General features: G+C 37.1%; 1 protein-coding gene across 6 annotated transcripts in view; it reads left to right on the top strand.

The window, feature by feature from the left end:
• LOC149843577 (protein EXECUTER 2, chloroplastic-like) overlaps positions 1 to 18,713 on the top strand; it is a 53,297-nt gene that overhangs the window by 26,210 nt on the left and 8,374 nt on the right. For all 6 annotated transcript variants that reach the window (XR_016430904.1, XR_016430905.1, XR_016430903.1 and 3 more), the window contains exons 7-9: positions 12,511 to 12,637; positions 12,734 to 12,903; positions 13,198 to 13,272. Coding sequence is in view for 3 of the 6 variants with exons in the window: in XM_089999926.1 (XP_089856052.1) it covers positions 12,511 to 12,637; positions 12,734 to 12,903; positions 13,198 to 13,272 (372 nt within the window). In the remaining 3 variants the exon portion in view is untranslated. The remainder of the gene's footprint in view (positions 1 to 12,510; positions 12,638 to 12,733; positions 12,904 to 13,197; positions 13,273 to 18,713) is intronic.

The raw sequence follows: 18,713 nt of genomic DNA, 5'->3' as shown, positions 1-18,713 counted from the left end.
TTTAATTATACTACATGTACTTGAGAGAAACACCTTTCTTCATCATTGTCCACCAGAGAACGTCCCTAGGTACTCTATCGTAAGCCTTCTCCAAATCAATAAAAACCATATGCAAATCTTTGTTCCTCTCTCTATTTCTCTCATTAAGTTGTCTAAGAAGATGTATAGCTTCCATAGTTGATCTTCCAGGCATAAAACCAAATTGATTCTCCGATATCATGACAATCTTCCTCAACCTAGATTCAATCACCCTCTCCCAAAGTTTCATAGTATGACTCATGAGTTTTATACCACGATAGTTTGTGCAGTCTTGTATATCACCCTTATTCTTATATAGAGGCACCAAAGTACTCTTCCTCCACTCATTAGGCATCTTATTTGTCCGCCAAATCTTGTTAAAAAGATTTGTCAACCATTCTAAACCTTTCTCTCCCAAGCATTTCCAAGCCTCGATAGGTATACCATCTGGGCCAACTGCCCTTCTTGATTTCATTTTCTTCAAAGTCTCTGCAATTTCTTTCTTTTGAATCTTGCGCATGAAGTCACGATTCTTCTCATGAAAAGGAATTGAAAAGTCTCCAAGATCCTAAGCATGACTTTCATTAAATAGCTTATCAAAATAATCTTTCCATCTCTCCTTAATCTCCTCATCTTTGACTAAAACCCTTTGCGTTTCATCTTTGATACATCTAACCATACCCAGATCCCTCGATTTCCTATCTCTCATCTTTGCAAGCCTATAAATATCCTTCTCACCCTCTTTGGTATCCAACTTATCATAAACCTCCTTATATACCTTATCCCTCGCGTTCCAAACTACTTTTTTAGCTTTCTTCTTTGCTATCATATACTTCTCCAAATTCTCATTATCACGATTTTTACTTAGATTTCTATAACACTCTCTTTTAACCTTAATAGCTAATTTGACATCCTCGTTCCACCACGATGTATCCTTACCTAGCGGTGCACCGCCTTTAGATTCATCCAATACCTTCTTAGCCACCTTTCTCATGTCACCCGCTATCTTATTCCACATAGATTCTGAATCCTCCTCGAGACACCAATCAACTTCCTTAACTACCCGCTCTACAAACATTCCTTGTTTAGCTTCTTTCAGTGCCCACCACTTAATTCTAGGATCTATCATATGTCTATCCCTTTTGCGGTATTGTCTAATTCTAAGATCTAAAATTAAGACTCTATGTTGTGTAGCTACACTTTCTCCCGGTATAACCTTACAATCGATGCAACAACCCCTATCTCTCTTTCTAAGTAGGAAAAAATCTATCTGACTCGTATTAACCCTACTTTTAAATGTTACTAGGTGAGACTCCCTCTTCCTAAACCAAGTGTTTGCTAAGATCATATCATAGGACAAACCAAAATCTAAAATCCTTTATCTACTTTCGTTTCTTTCTCCTATACCATAGCCTCCATAGATACTCTCAACTCCATCCCTACTAATGCCTACATGCCCATTAAGGTCACCGCCGATGAAAAGCCTTTCTCCATAAGATATCCCTTGTACTACTCCATCTAAATCTTCCCAAAATTGACGCTTAATGGAATCATCTAAACCTACTTGAGGTGCATAAACACTAATAATATTAATAATATTCGTACCTAATACTAATTTAATAAGTAAAATCCTATCACCCTTCCTACGGACCTCAACTACATTATCTATAAACTCACGACTCATAACAATCCCTACTCCATTTCTATTCTTATTTATTCCTGTATACCAAATCTTATATCCCCAAGGTTCTATCACTTTTGCTTTCTCACCTACCCATTTGGTCTCTTGTAGACATAAAATATCAATCTTTCTCCTACACATAACATCTACTAACTCTACCAACTTACCTGTTAAAGATCCTATGTTTCAAGTGGCTAACCAAATTTTATGGTCTTGGACTAACTTCTTTACCCCCACCCGTCCAACAAAGTGAGGGAACCCTTGCCTATTTGACACCACACCTGGGCGCCGGTGTGACGCGTCGCTTCCGGGCGACGACCTAGCAACCCTTGCCCATTTATCACTGCCTCCGGGCCTATAGAGTACAGCGCGTCGCTCAGTAGGGAACGCCCCAACGAAATTCTCATATTGGTTCATATTCATAGGGTATGACTAAGTTTTTATGCTGGCTGTCACAGGCCTACCACAACCCTCCTCCTTTATCCGGGCTTGGGACCGGCAGTGTATAACTAAACAGTTATACACAGGCAGAGTTAAAGATACATGTGAATTCACATGAAAATGAGAATATAATATTGTTGCCCGACTGGTTTAAAGATACCGGGGCATTTGTGCTTCACTGGTTTAAAGGTACCGAAATACTCTGGGTAATAACCATAAAACTGACGATAAATTTAAATAAAAAATTTTGTGGCCTGACTGGTTTAAAGGTACCGGGGCATTTGTGCTCGACTGGTTTAAAGGCACCGGAGCACTTTGAGTGGGTTATGCAATCAATATGACAAAGGATTGAGACTGTTCTATATACCTGGGTAAAATGACTAAGGTTGGGAATTCTACTGTTGTGGTAATAGAAGGAAGTTGGGAAAATGCCATGTACTTCGGAAAATAAATTAAATGAAAAGATTAACCCACTCAGTTTCGGGCTTACCTTGGAGAGGGTAGGTGGTACAAAACTTCGGGGACATGTGTTTTACTGTTTCGAGCGTAAAGCGACTCGTTGGTCTCAGTCCTCGGAGTTGGAGGACCCGGACTACCAATATGTCCTAGGTGGTAGCTCTTTGTTCTTCTGCAGAAGTTAGGGATGCATCTTGTTTTGGTTTGGCCTTTGGTAGATTCTCTCGGTCACTGGCCGCTCCCTTGGGATTTCAGTCTCAGTTAGAATGTTCGGGTTGATAAAATAACCTTGAATAATATACCCCCGAACGTTCTTTTCTGTGATGGTTGCCTCGGCCCGCGTGTACCCACGGGATAAGATAAAATAATCATTATTTAGAACAATTAGGTATCACAGTGAGTGAAGTCATTAAAGAGACAATTGCATATTCTCTCAGCATGCTTTATATTCTGAGCTTGTGATGAAACGAAATCCTAAAATGTGTAGATATGAGATAATGGAGTTCATATTGTGGTTGTTACATGAATATTATGCATGTTACTGTTATTGTTGTTGCAAAATATGCTTTATTTGCTTAATGCCTTACTTGCTTAATTGTTGTTGTTGCATAAAATGCTTTACTTAATTATTGTTGTTGCATAGTCTTCTTTACGCGATTCTGTATAGGCTGAAAATCACACATGACACCCACATCACATACTTGACACATGATATACCTGCATTATGAGTTACAGTTTTCCTATTTAGACGTGGTAGTCTAATTCCAATCAATTTACTATTTTTCAGATAAAGAATAGGGTTTATGAGCGACTGCGGGATGAGACATCGGATCAAGATTTTTGGATTTATTGTTCCAGGGATAGTTGAGTTCCTTTTATGTTTTTAAAACTCTGATGTCATTATTCATTGATAGTGAAATGAAATAAACGTTTTGGCTTTCTCTCCACTGTAATGTTCCAGAATGTTTAACCCCATAATATTACTTATTTTCGCTGTTATAAAAAAAAATCCTCTTAAATTTGGGTTAAAATTTTTTTGGGGCGTTTCAAATGTAGATGAAACTTTTGTTGTCTGAGTAGAGTCATGATGCTCCTTTACTCTAAACACCCATGTCAACCAGCAGTCTTCTTAGCCAGACCACCTCTATAGTAGTTGTAGTCATGACTCGGTATTATGCTTCAACTAAAGAAAAAGAAACTTTTTGTTGCTTCTTACGCTTCCATGAAATCAATGATTCACCTAAAAATACACAAAAACCAGTGGTTAAGTGTCAATTAGCATAAGTATAAGCAATTAAATCTAAGGAGGAAGAAGCAGATAAGAAAAGTCCTCGAAAAATAGAAGAAACAACTCCTATATGAACAGTGGTGGGAGCTGTGAAAATGTCTTTAAAGAGACTATGCGCACAAAAGCACTAAGTTCTAAACGTGAAATGTGTGCACAAAGGCACAAGATGAACACTTACAAAAGATTACAAATGCACAAAGGCACAAGATGAACACTTACAAAAGATTACAAATGCACAAGGGCATGAAATAAAAAGAAATCTTTATTGAATGTTTGAGAGAGCTTTTACAAAAAAGCTTAAAGATTACAAAGGGGGTGAGACCCCTACATATACACTATGAGAACCCTTGAAGGGGCTCCACATATAGACGTTGGAGCCCCTCCAACGATCATATTATGGACCGTTGGAGGGGCCCAACGTCTACAAAAATATATATCTATATATATATATATTACATTTTAACATCCCCCTTCAAACTTACGGTGTAATAATCGAAAGTTTGCCAAGAAGAAAATTGAATATAAGAGAACAGAGCACCTTAGTAAAGAAGTCAGCCAATTGATATTCTGATGTTACATAAGGTAGATCAATGACTTTTTTCAGATATTTTTTTCTAACATAGTGGCAGTCCATCTTGATATGCTTCGTGCATTCATGAAATGTGTGATTCTTGACAATATATATTGCACTCTTGTTGTCACAACACAGTTTTGTAGGCCTTGAATACAAACTCCCATATCTTTCAGCAACTGCCGAATCCAAACATTTTCCATGGTTGTAGTTGCCATGGCTCGGTACTCAGCCTTAGTAGATGATAGATATGTTAAAATGTAAACAACACATATATAATATTATTATTATATATTTTTGTATTTATATTTTTTAATTTTTTTGTAATTTTTCTTTTTGCTTTTGGTATCTAGTTCTATTAGAACTAGATACATCTAGTTTGGTCAAGTTCCAGTTGGAACTTGACCAACTTTCTAGCTGTTGGAACTAGTCCAACGGCTAGAACTCTAGCTGTTGGAAGTTCCAACAACTAGAATTAATACTCTTGTATAAATGGGGGTGCATCCCCTTGTGTAAATCATTCCTCTAAATGCTTTTTAAGCATTTTGCTCTCATAAATAAAGTGTTATTTATTTTTATGCTTTTCCATTTATACCCTTTTATGGGTCTTGTCTAAAGTATCTTTTAGATACTTGCTTTTGAGTAGATTCAAGTGCATTCGTGGAGCCTACCATTTCATTACATGGTATCAAAGCTACGGAACTCTTAGATCTTGAAAAACTTCTGCCTCGATTTTCGTGCCTCTTGTGTAAAGGTGTGTTATTACCTTGTTCTTACAAAAAGTGTTTTGTCACTTGCAAAGGAGTGTTTCATCACTTACCAAAAGAGTGTTTTATCACTCTTCTATCGACTACAAGAGGATCCATTTGGAGAAAAGGACTTGAGCAACAACATTGTATTGTATCCCTTTCTTCCTTTTTCTCTATTTTTTTTTCTTCTCCTTACTATACACCCTTGTAAATGATGCATGACCATAATAAGGTCACCATCATACCCATGAAGTTGAACGATACTAATTATGTGATGTGGGCTTCAATTATGAAGCACCATATATGGGGAATAGTGGATGGTTCCGATTTGTAACCTAAACTATCTCTCACCAAAAAAGAGGGTGATAAGGAAGTCCCTCTAACGGAAGAGGAGAAGACTAAGGCTCTAACCTCTTATGAAAAGAAATGGAAAGAGTAGAGGATGGGGCATGCAAAGATAATGTCATGGCTTATTAATAGCATAGACATTAAAAAATGTTCTAGCCTCGCTAAATTTGAACATGCCGATAAGGCATGGGAATACCTCAAAGATATATATTCCCTTAAAGATATTGCCCATGCGTGCAATCTTCAAGAAAAAGTTCGGACATTAACTTAAAATGACAAAACTATTCGTGAATATTATAATGAGTTGTCTAAACTTTGGGAAGAGTTGGATATTCTAGAGCCAAAATGACATTGCGCCGAAGATATCAAGCTTCGTAAAAAATAACTCGATATGGAACACTTTTACCAATTTGTGAATGAATTAAGGCCGGAATTTGAATCCACCAAATCGGCTCTACTTCATCGTTGTAAAATCCCTACTATTGTGGATGCTATTGAAGAACTAACTATGGAGGAAAATTGTCTTAGAAAGAGTACTCTAAAAGTTGATGATGATTCAGTTCTAGTTGTGTCTAGACTAGGGAATCATACTCGCACTTATAGACCGCCTCATTTTGGGAGACAGAGTGGTGAGTTTGACAAAAGAAAAGTTATTTGTCACCACTGTCATAAACCCGGGCACTATAAGCCTCAATGTCCGACGCTAAAAAGGAGAGACGAAAAGAGGGTAGCATCTGTTGAAACCGAGCCAAAAGATCAAGATGCACATGTTTTCATGGGTTAACTGATGGAGATTCTTCAACCTCTTCTCAAAGGGTTATCCTCTTTGACTGAAGCCTCAACTGGAGCGGCATTTGCATTTGTATTGGGTCCATGTAACTTCCCTTGGATCTTAGATTCTGGCACTTCATTTCATATGACACCAAATGCTAAATGTTTATCCGAATGTCTTAAAAATAACTCAAGTATATCCAAAGTCTTTACAGCAGATGAAACATCTCTTGAAATAAAAGGAATAGGATGTTTTGAAAGTTTTCAAAAATCCAAAATATTTTGTATTCCAAAAGTTAGATATATCCCAAAATTAAATTTGAACCTTTTATCTGTTTCACAAATTTCTGGTTATAGATGTAATATATCCTTTTCTTATGATGGTTGCTGGATACAGGATCGCCAGTCAGGGAAGCTGATTGGGGAAGGCCATAGAGGAGGACTGTATTACATGAACTTTTTAGAACTACCAAAGAATGTATTTTGTTTAAATGTTCAGAAATTAGAAACAAAATTATGGCACAAAAGACCTTGCCATCCTCATATGTCAAAAATCCAATACTTTTCAAGTTTGGGAAAATTTTGTAAATCTGAAAATTTTGCTTGCAAAGACTGCATTCTTGGTAAAATGAAAAGATTACCTTTTTCTAGTAGAACCTTTGTCTCTATAAAACCTCTTGAGTTAATACATTCGGACGTTTGAGGACCTGCACTAGTTATCTCTAAATGTGGTTATGCGTATTATGTCATCTTTGTTGATGACTTTTCTAGACACACTTGGATTTATTTTCTTAAACATAAATCCAAAGTTTTTGCTCACTTTCAAATATTTCATAAAATGGTCACAAACAAATTTCAAAGTAATATTTTCATTTTCGCACCGATTCAGGGAGAGAATTTATGTTTGGAGAATTTAAAAACTATCTTAATCTATATGGCATTACTCATCAACGATCATGCCCACACACCCTTCAACAAAATGGTCTTGCGGAACACAAGCATCGCCACATTATGGAAACCACTCGGACTTTGCTAATTGCAAGTCAAGTTCAAAAAGGTTTTTGGGCTGAAGCCGCTCTAGCTGCCACCTATTGTTAAAACTGCTTTGGGTTGGCAGTTTTATCGTGAATACCGAGAAGGAGGAGTAAACAAGAGAGGAGAGAGGAGAGGGGATTTTCCTTGGAATCAGCAGCCACAGATTTTCTGTGTTGCTGCACTAAACATCATTAGAATAAAATAGGTTTACAAACCCTTTTTACAATGGCAAGATTGCCCCTGGTTAGTAATGTATAATACATTATAATATAGCATACACATGCACTTGCTCTATATGGATATGGATCCTCTACTGGATCCATATCCGATCTGTATTCTAATACCTATCTCATCAATAGAGTGCCATCTTCTTCATTAAAAAATATATCTTTAATTGAAAAACTTTATGATTTAGCTCCAGACTACTTTAGATTAAGAGTTTTTTGTTGCAAATGTTTTGTATTTACAAACAAAAATGATAAATTCTCCCCTTGTGCAATCCCATGTGCTTTTTTAGGATATGCTGAAAATCAAAAAGGCTACAGGTGCTATGATCTTCAAAATGACAAATTATATGTATCAAGAAATGTGTCTTTTCTAGAAAAAGAAAGTTCTTTTGAAAGTGAAAAATTCAAAGATATTACTGAATATTCCTTTTTAATCGATTTAACTTCAAAATTCAATAAAGAGGATTTTGAATATAACTTTGACAATGATCAAAGTCCTATTATTTTTTAAAATGATAGCGAAGACCAAACCAGTAGGGATGTTGGCCTGCAATATTCAAGACGAAGAGTTGGAGAGCAACACCCACCATGTGCATTAGAAAGGTTTTCTGAAGTTCTCTCTCGTAGGACTTCTAGAATTTTTCGACCTCCCAAAAAAATTGTCTCTTACGAATCTTTTTCACCCTCGTATAGGGCAGCTCTTGCATTAATCCAATTCTATGTTGAACCTTCCTCCTATTCTGAAGCCAAAAACCATGAAGAATGGGTTGAAGCTATGAAAATAGAATTGGATGCATTAGAGAAGGCCAACACTTGGTTCATTCAAGACTTTCCTCTCGGAAAGAAACCTATAGGTTGTAGATGGGTCTATAAAGTCAAAATCAAAAGTGATGGGACTCTAGAAAGATATAAGGTACGACTCGTAGCCAAAGGTTATGCTCAAGAGTATGACATTGACTACGAAGAAACCTTTGCCCCCGTGGCCCATATGACCACTGTTAGAACTTTAATTGCTTTGGCTTCTATAAAAAAATGGCATATATTTCAAATGGATGTCAAAAATGCTTTCTTAAATGAGAGTCTTGTTGAAAAAGTCTACATTGGAAGCTCCTCCTGATATTAGTATTCCTAAGGGTAAAACACTTCGTCTTGAGAAGGCCTTTTATGGCCTCAAACAGGCACGAAAAGCCTGGTATGACAGATTTAGTCATGTTATGATTGATATTGGATTTCATTCTTGTTTGACTGACACTGCCTTGTTTATTAAGCAATCTGATGCAGGTATCATCATCCTTCTTCTTTATGTTGATGATATGATTATCACTGAAGACGACAAATAGGGAGTTACCAATATCAAAACTCTTCTTAAAACTCATTTTGAAATGTCTGATTTAGGATTATTGAGATACTTTTTAGGAATAGAAGTTGCTTATTCCCCTTGTGGGTATTTGATATCTCAATCTAAATTTGTTTTTGATATTGTTTTCAGGTCTGACATTACAGATGATAAGAAGGTGGACACTCCAGAAGTGGTCAATGTTAAAATGAAAATTGATGATGGAGAGCGTCTTGATGATCCCACTTTGTTCAGACAACTTGTTGGAGCACTTTCCTATCTCTCTATCACTCGGTCAGACATAGCACATGTTGTACACACAGCTAGCCAGTTTCAACATGCTCCCACTTATGTTCACATGAGAGCAGTTTTATGTATTATTAGATATTTAAAGAGTTCTCTCTCACGAGGACTCTTCTTGTCTGCATCATCATCTTTAGATTTAATTGCTTATACTAATGCTGACGGGAGAGGTGATCCTAATAATAGGCACTCAACCACTGGTTTATGTGTATTTTTAGGTGAATATCTAATATCATGGAGGTGTAAGAAGCAGCAAAAGGTTTCTCTTTCCTCCACTGAAGCTGAATATAGAGTCATGACAACTACCACAATGAAAGTTGTTTGGCTCAGGCGACTGCTCGCTGATATGGGAGTTGAAGCAACATAGGCCTCACGAATGTGTTGTGACAACAAGAGTGCAATCTACATCGCAAGCAACTGAACTTTCCATGATCGCACCAAACACATTGAGATGGATTGTCACTATGTCAGAGAGGAGAAATTGCATGGAACCATTGATCTGCCATATGTGACGTCAGAATACCAATTAGCAGACTTCTTCACCAAGCCTCTCGCGGCTCCCATATTTCACTTCCTCTTAGACAAACTTTCGCTCATTGTATCGTAAGTTTGAGGGGGACTGTTAAAATGTAAACAACACATATATAATAATATTATTATTATTATACTATTATATATTTTTGTATTTATACTTTTTAGTTTTTTTGTATTTTTTCTTTTTGTTTTTAGTATCTAGTTCTATTAGAACTAGATATATCTAGTTTGGTCAAGTTCCAGTTGAAACTTGACCAACTTTCTAGCCGTTGGAACTAGTCCAACGACTAGAATTCTAGCTGTTGGAAGTTCCAACAGCTAGAAAGGGAGAGGGCATATACCAGAACTTTAATAAAATTTTCAAAAGGGGTTAGGATATGACAACAATTTCAAGGCCAAAATACGCAGAAGACCAAATGGCAGTGCACTAGGTTCAATGATGTGTTCTAATGCAAACTCGCACCACCGACTGTTTATCAGTCACCCTGAGATGATGCGTAACTGAAAAGAAAAAGCACGGTCTGAACAAGGAGTTTAGCATACATCCAGATATTACCCCAAACCCCCAAACAAAAACCCCCTATCATCCTAATAATCCAACATGTAATTAACCGCACCGCAAATATACGCAGAACCCTGACTGCTCATTCTGATTTCACACATATTTACCTCCCACCGAACCCTACAAGCCCCAGATTAAACTAATCAAGCGGTCAATACCTACCAAAAAAAATCTGGGTAGAGCATGCTTGCAGAACCAATATGTATATACAACCAAAACACACAACTTAGGTTATACAGAAAATTGCAAAGATAGAAAATAAACTAGTGGGAGAATCTCCTTTATAAAAATGCAAACCGAGCTTCCAGTTATAAAACACAGGGTTCGATTTGTTTTCCTTTTTTTTCTCCTTTCATAGAATCCATTAACCCCCAAAATATGCTAACAGATGATTAATATTTAATATGGATTTCCAAAAATATTATATGCAACCCTCTTGTTTGGTGTCTCGTAAACACGCAGGAACATGATTCCGCGTTTGCGCAATCTTAGATTCACGCAGAGGAGTTGTGCTTATATCTTGCATTCTGGAAACATGTACACTACAAAAATCATAATATCTCCTACCTTAGAATCGTGAATCCCTGCTTATGCTGTCGTGCGCTCGCGATGCCGGGGTCTCACCTCTAGATCGTGCACGAGAGGGGAAGAAAGAGGGAGTGAGAGAGAAAGAGAGAGAGAGTGTGTGGGGTGGGGTGGGGGGGGGGGGGTTAAGGGATGCAAGAAAGAGAGTCGGTTGGGGAGAGAATGGCGGATTAGAGAGTCGGTTGGTGAGGAGTGGGGGTCCGTTTCCCCCTCCTCTCCACGTTCTTCGTGAAAAGGGTTTAACGTCCCTTCCCCCCCATTATGTGTGATTAGGGTTTCTCATTGAACCCTTTTCATGTTTTTTTTTTTAACTTTTCATTTAATGCACATGCACATGCGAATTTGGATCGATCGTGACCCGTGACCCATTTATCTTTTTGGGTTCCAAAATTTCGTGCTTATCCGGATCCATCTGGGGATTTGAATCCTCTTTTAAAATTTTAAAGTATTAATATTTAAATTTTCAAATATAAACCCAAACTAAATTACTTTGGATCCAATTACATTATCATGGATCTCCACTAACTTATTATTGGATCCAAGATCCGTTGTGTTTATGAAACCCTTTAAAAAAATGGATCTAAGGATCCGATGTTTTCTTTACACTATGGATCTGAATTAACATACATGGATCCAGACCACTATTATGGATCCAAACATGATATCCGAGATCCAAATATGAATAAACAAATAAAAAAATCAATAAATTTTTTACTAAGTACATTCAGTTGACATCCCTACACACAGTCAAGCTTACTTTATTCATACTTATAGACTAAGGGTAAACTACTAATTTTATTTCACCAGTTATAGGGGTAAAATGATAACTTCAGAACATGAGTTAGGGTTAACCCAAGAACAACCCAACGTTAGTTTATGATTGGGGTCATTTGATTAACCCAAGTAAAAGCTTTTTTGGGCATTTGCAAACTTTGAAATGTTTGGTGTGCGGATGAATTAGGCCAAAACGTTTGGGAGCATTTGAAAATTTTCCTTGATTTTATCCCTTCGCAACATGTCTTGATTTGTATCTTTCCATTGTCTCATTCAACTTATACTTAATTTTGTAGACTCACTTACAACCACATTTTTGTCTTTGGATATAGGGACAATTTTCGAGTTCTGTTGTAATACATCACTCATATTTCTTCATTCATGACCAGTATCATTCTCTTATTACAGACAGCTTTGTGGTGTGATGTTGGCTCATGATCATTAAAAACTTTATTTAAGAACACTTTGTACTTTTTGGGAAAAACTTTCATATGATACCCATTTTTCTATCGGATGCTTTCTTGGCATGATCTTCTCAATGAAGTATTTTTTGTTCTATTGTTCTTTTGCATTGATAAGATCATGTGTCGTTTTCTCAACCAACATTTCATCTTTCAATCTTCTAGTCACTGTTTTGATCTTCTGATTTAGACTTATATTTCCTTATTTGTAGCCTGCATTGATGTTGATTGCTATTCCCCTGTTCTATTTTCTTGCATATGGATGCACTGTGTCGGAGCCTGTTTGTACTTTCTTGAAAAACTTATTATGTATATTACTATATATACATGAACTGATGTTTCTACTATGTTCCTCTTTTCTTCCTTTTAGGTGTCCAAAGGTCTCAAGGAGATTGTTAAGCTTGCATTAGCTCAGGCTCAGAAATGGAGCAGACTACCGAGTAGCACTATTTTTCAGCGCATAGTCCCAGATAGTGAAGGCTTAGATCCTTTTGATGGTAGGATGCTAGATCTAAATTACTTTCTATATAAATAATTGGGAAGCAAAAGTGATTCAGATTCCTAAATTATATGACATGTTGGCTGAAGGACAGGGTTGTATATTGGAGCGTTTGGTCCATATGGATCTGAGGTGGTACAGTTGAAACGTAAATATGGTCACTGGCACACTACAGGGGAACTTGAGACTGGCTCCAACATCGAATTTTTTGAGTATGTTGAAGCTGTAAAGCTTACCGGTGACCTTAATGTTCCTGCTGGCCAGGTATGTCTGACTAAATTCTCTGTAAGTGTTAAGGCCATGTAATAAGTCCAGGAAAGTAATCCAGTGGTTGCTTCCACAAAAGCTATGCATCCAAGAAAAGAATGGTCACCAACATGGAAGTTAGTTGTGTGTCAGTCACTTCCAATGGCCACGTGTTGAGCACCACCCATTATGGTTTGGATTGTAATCGGTGACAACACTATTCTGCGTGGTCGTCTGTACCATTTTATGAGTATTGAGGCTTGTATTTAATATGAAGCACATTATTTTTTTTTTTGAAATTGTTGCAAGCAGGTCACCTTTCGTGCTAAAATTGGGAAAGGAAATCGTCTATCAAACCAAGGAAATTATCCAGAGGAAATTGGGGTGGTAATGTTCTATGCCTTGATACTTGCCTACTTCTCACTGAGAAGATTCTCAAGTAATATCTGACATGCTAAATTTTAAATGGCCTAATATGTTCAGTCCTGTGTTTGTATTTGCCTCGGAAAATTTTCCACATCGACTAAAACCTCTTACATTTGCTGTTTCTTCATCTGTTTGTCTGCTGGGTTTTGCAAATTTGTGAAACTAACTTGGAGAATCTGAAAAATGAAATGAAAAAGAAACAAAACAAAGTTTGGTTATCCACATCAAATTTGTGGTCACATTTTTGGCCAGACCTGATTGCCACTTGCCAAGATACCTCTATATGGGTGTCTTGTGTAATGGACCCCGCCTCCCAATGACAAATCCTGGTATCATATTAAAACTTACTTTTGTATCTATGGCAAACCAAAAAAGTTCATTGTAGGCTGATATACTTCGATTTTGAAAGTATCTGCCTCTAACATGGCATTTTTTCCCAAAATTTTGAAATTACTACTATTTTCAATCTCAAGAAATTGTTTTTTTTTTGTCGCACTCAAGAAGAGATACTAATCCTCCTGCAATTTCTATATGGTGGCATAAATTGTATTCTCTAAAGAACTCCCTGCATGAATTCATATTGCAATTTCAGTGCCTGTCACTAAGGTTTGCTTGACTTTCTAAAATGCCTACAGGCTAAAGAATCCATACTTTGCTAGTTTTGCATGCTGTTGGATGTTACAGTGTTCGGGTAGTTTATTGTGTCATGAAAAGAGGCCCAATAGGGCAAAAAGTCACTCTTTAAGAGTGACTACTAGAGCCAAGAACACAAACACCAAATGTGCACACACAAAACTCTCAAATATAGAAAATGACTTAAAGTCATAAGTTGGATTTACTGAAGAAAGTAAGAGAAGGGTGTAAAAACCCATGCTTACAAGAGGAGAATACCTCCTCTATTTATAGAGGAGAAAATCTGACCGTTGGAGCCCCAACGACTACAAGGGAGCCCCCTTGTGGTTCCGTTGGGGCTCCCAACGACTACAAGTGTGGGGCCCCTTGTGGTCATTACAAAAGGAAAAAATAAAAGAAAAAAAGGTAAAAGAAAAAAGGAAAAAAGAAAAAAAGAAAAAATAGAAAAGTACATTGGTGGTTTTACAATAATACCCCTATCAGGTATTTCACTAAAGAAGAAATAGTATATATACATATATGTATATATATACTTATATATATATGGATGTATATATATATATAAGTATATGTATATATATATATATATACATATTTTAACACGCCCCCTCAAACTTTACGGGGAGAAGACCGAAAGTTTGCTAAGGAGGAACATAAATCGTAGAGTTGGAAGCGCCTTGGTGAAGAAGTCAGCCAGTTGATACTCTGAAGTGACATATGGCAATGTGATGGTCCCTTTGAGATATTCGTCTCGAACATAATGGCAATCCATTTCGATATGCTTGGTCCGCTCATGAAAGGTGTGATTGCTGACAATGTATATCGCACTCTTGTTATCACAACAGAGCTTGGTGGGAGTGGAAATGGGAACGCCCATGTCACCAAGAAGACTTCTGAGCCATACAATTTCCATAGTTGTCATCGTCATAGCCCGATATTCAGCTTCAGTAGATGATAAGGAGACCTTCTGCTGCTTCTTGCATCTCCACGAGATGAGTGATTCACCTAAAAAAATACAAAGACCCGTAATTGAGATTCGATCATTGGGATTTCCTCCCCAGTCAGCATCAGTAAAAGCAGTCAATTCAAGAGATGAGGAAGAGGATAAGAAGAGTCCCTTGGAGATGATATTTTTGATATATCGCACAATTCTCATTACGGCCGCCATATGAACCATGGTAGGTGCGTGCTGAAACTGGCTTGCTGCATGAACCACATGAGCTATGTCAGGACGGGTGATGGATAGATAGGTGAGGGATCCAATTAATTGACGGTAGGGAGTTGGATCTTCATGAAGAACACCATCTTCAAGTCTTAGTTTCGCATTGATAACTTCGGGAGTCTCAACTTTCTTTTCATCAGATATTCCTGATTTGGTACAAATTTCTGCAGCTAACTTCATTTGAGATAAGATGTATCCTCGTGCGGAATAAGCCACTTCAATTCCTAAAAAATATCTCAAATAACCAAGGTCAGACATATCAAAAGTATCTTTTAGCATAGACTTAACATCATTTACTCCCTTTTTGTCATTCCTAGTGATGATCATATCATCAACATACAGCAGAAGCATAATCATGGAGTCACCTGTCCTTTTAACAAAAAGAGCAGTGTCAGTATAGCAAGAAGAAAAACCTAAATTGATTAATACATTACTAAACCTGTCATACCAAGCTTTAGGAGCTTGCTTAAGTCCATATAAAGCCTTTTTTAATTTTAAAACTTTTCCATTTAAATTCATACCTGGAGGTGGTTCCATATAAACTTCTTCATTTAAATTACCATTCAAGAAGGCATTTTTAACATCAAGTTGAAAGATTGGTCATTTTTTAACAGAAGCTATAGCAATAAGGGCTCAAACACTAGTCATTCGAGCAACTGGGGCAAAAGTTTCATCATAGTCTACCCCATACTCTTGGGCATATCCTTTGGCTACTAACCTAGCCTTATATCTTTCTAATGAACCATCACTCTTAGTTTTTACTTTAAACACCCATCTACATCCAATGGGTTTCTTGCCATTGGGAAGATCAATGATTTCCCAAGTTTGTGCCTTTTTAAGGGCATTAAGTTCAAGCTCCATAGCTTCATTCCAATGAGCATATTGTTTAGCATCATTGTAAAGAGATGGTTCATGAAAGGAGTGAAGAGCAAGAAGACATGCTCAATAATTAGGAGAAAAAAAGTCATAAGAAACAAATCTATTTGGTATCTTGGGAATGCGATTTAATCTTCTTTGAGAGGTTTCTTCTATCGACTCACTTTGAGAAAATCTTTCAAGGGCACAAGGAGGATTTCTTTCATTCCTTCTAGAGTAGACTTGTATTTGTCTTGAAGCATTTTCTTCTAAGTTTTGATCATTATTTGATTGTTCAACAAGATCTTCATTAAGAGGTTCACTAGGATCAACATGATCATCTATGATGTTTTCTTGAGGTAACAAGTCAAATAAAAAAGAATAGTCAATATTTTCATTTGGTTGATGCGAAAAACCATTTTCTTCTTCGAGGAATGTGACATATTTTGAGATATAAAGTTTATTCTTAAGTATGTCAAAGCATCAATATTCTTTTTGTTTTTCGCCATACAACAACAACAACAACAACTACGCCTTCATCCCAAAATAATTGGGGTCAGCGATATGAACCAAAAAAGAAATTCATTTTGGGTCTTCCACAAGAATCCTTTTCCTCCAATCATTTCTATCCAATGCCATGTCCTCGGTGAGGTTCAAAGCATTCATATCCTTTCCTATCATCTTCATCCAAGTCTTACTAGGCCTACCCCGACCTCTTTTAACTAATATATTTTCCCATTTCTCCAACCTTCTAACTGGAGCATCATTAGGCCTTCGCCGAATATGTCCAAACCACCGTAAACGATTCTCTCGCATCTTATTTTCAATGGGTGCAAAACCTACCTTCTTACGTATCTCCTCGTTCCGAATCTTATCTTTTATTGTATTTCCACACATCCATCTAAGCATCCGCATCTCAGCTACACTCATTTTTTGAATATGATGTCTCTTGGCAGCCCAACATTCTGTACCATATAGTAAAGCGGGTCTAATAGTCGTCCTATAAAACTTTCCCTTCAACCGCAATGACATTCTACGATCGCACAACACTCCAGTTGCACTTTTCCATTTCATCCACCCAACCTTTATCCTATGATTTACATCTCCATCAATTTCTCCATACTTTTGAATGATGGATCCCAAATATTTGAAATAATCATTCACCGGTATTTCTTGCTCACCAAGCTTCACTACACTCCCATCACTACTTCGTTGCTTACTAAACCGACATTCCATATATTCAGTCTTACTCTTACTCAACTTAAAACCTCTAGCTTCCAATGTCTGTCTCCATAATTCTAACTTAGCATTAACCCCAGCTCTAGACTCATCAATCAAAACAATATCAGCAGCAAACCACATACACCACGGTACATTTTCTTGAATTGATCTCGTAAGCTCATCCATCACTATCGCAAATAGGAAAGGGCTTAAAGCAGATCCTTGATGTAACCCAACCGTTATCGGAAAATTGGTTGTCACCCCTCCACAAGTGCGGACATTGGTTACTACTCCTTCATACATATCTTTAATTATACTAATGTACTTTAGGGAAACACCTTTCTTCATCATTGTCCACCAGAGAACGTCCCTAGGTACTCTATCGTATGCCTTCTCTAAATCAATAAAAACCATATGCAAATCTTTGTTCCTCTCTCTATATCTTTCAATAAGTTGTCTAAGAAGATGTATAACTTCCATAGTTGATCTTCCAGGCATAAAACCAAATTGATTCTCCGATATCATGACAACCTTCCTCAACCTAGACTCAATCACCCTCTCCCAAAGTTTCATAGTATGACTCATGAGTTTTATACCACGATAGTTTGTGCAATCTTGTATATCACCCTTATTCTTATATAAAGGCACCAAAGTACTCTTCCTCTACTCATTAGGCATCTTATTTGTTCAACAAATCAAGTTAAAAAGATTTGTCAACCATTCTAAACCTTTCTCTCCCAAGCATTTCCAAGCCTCGATAGGTATACCATCTGGGCCAACTGCCCTTCTTGATTTCATTTTCTTCAAAGCCTCTGTAATTTCTTTCTTTTGAATCTTGCGCATGATGTCACGATTTATCTCATGAAAAGGAATGGAGAAGTCTCCAAGATCTTGAGCATGACTATCATTAAATAGCTTATCAAAATAATCTTTCCATCTCTCCTTAATCTCCTCATCTTTGACTAAAACCCTTTGCGTTTCATCTTTGATACATCTAACCATACCCAAATCCCTCGATTTTCTATCTCTCATCTTTGCAAGCCTATAAATATCCTTCTCGCCTTCTTTGGTATCCAACTTGTCATAAACCTCCTTATATACCTTAGCTCTCGCGTTTCGAACTACTTTTTTAGCTTCCTTCTTTGCTATCATATACTTCTCCAAATTCTCATTATCACGACTCTTACTTAGATTTCTATAACACTCTCTTTTAACCTTAATAGCTAATTTGACATCCTCGTTCTACCATGATGTATCCTTACCTAGTGGTGCATCGCCTTTAGACTCACCCAATACCTCCTTAGCCACTTTTCTCATGCCACCCGCTATCTTATTCCACATTGATTCTGAATCCTCCTCGAGACACCAATCAACTTCCTTAACTACCTGCTCTACAAACATTCCTTGTTTAGCTCCTTTCAGTGCCCACCACTTAATTCTAGGATCTATCCTATGTCTATCCCTTTTGCGG

This window comes from Nuphar pumila, chromosome 3 (assembly GCF_984573655.1).
Source record: "Nuphar pumila chromosome 3, dmNupPumi1.hap1.1, whole genome shotgun sequence".
Classification (NCBI taxonomy): Eukaryota; Viridiplantae; Streptophyta; class Magnoliopsida; order Nymphaeales; family Nymphaeaceae; genus Nuphar; species Nuphar pumila.
Note: the sequence above shows the minus strand (reverse complement) of the source record. Positions and strands in the feature narration are given on the sequence as shown.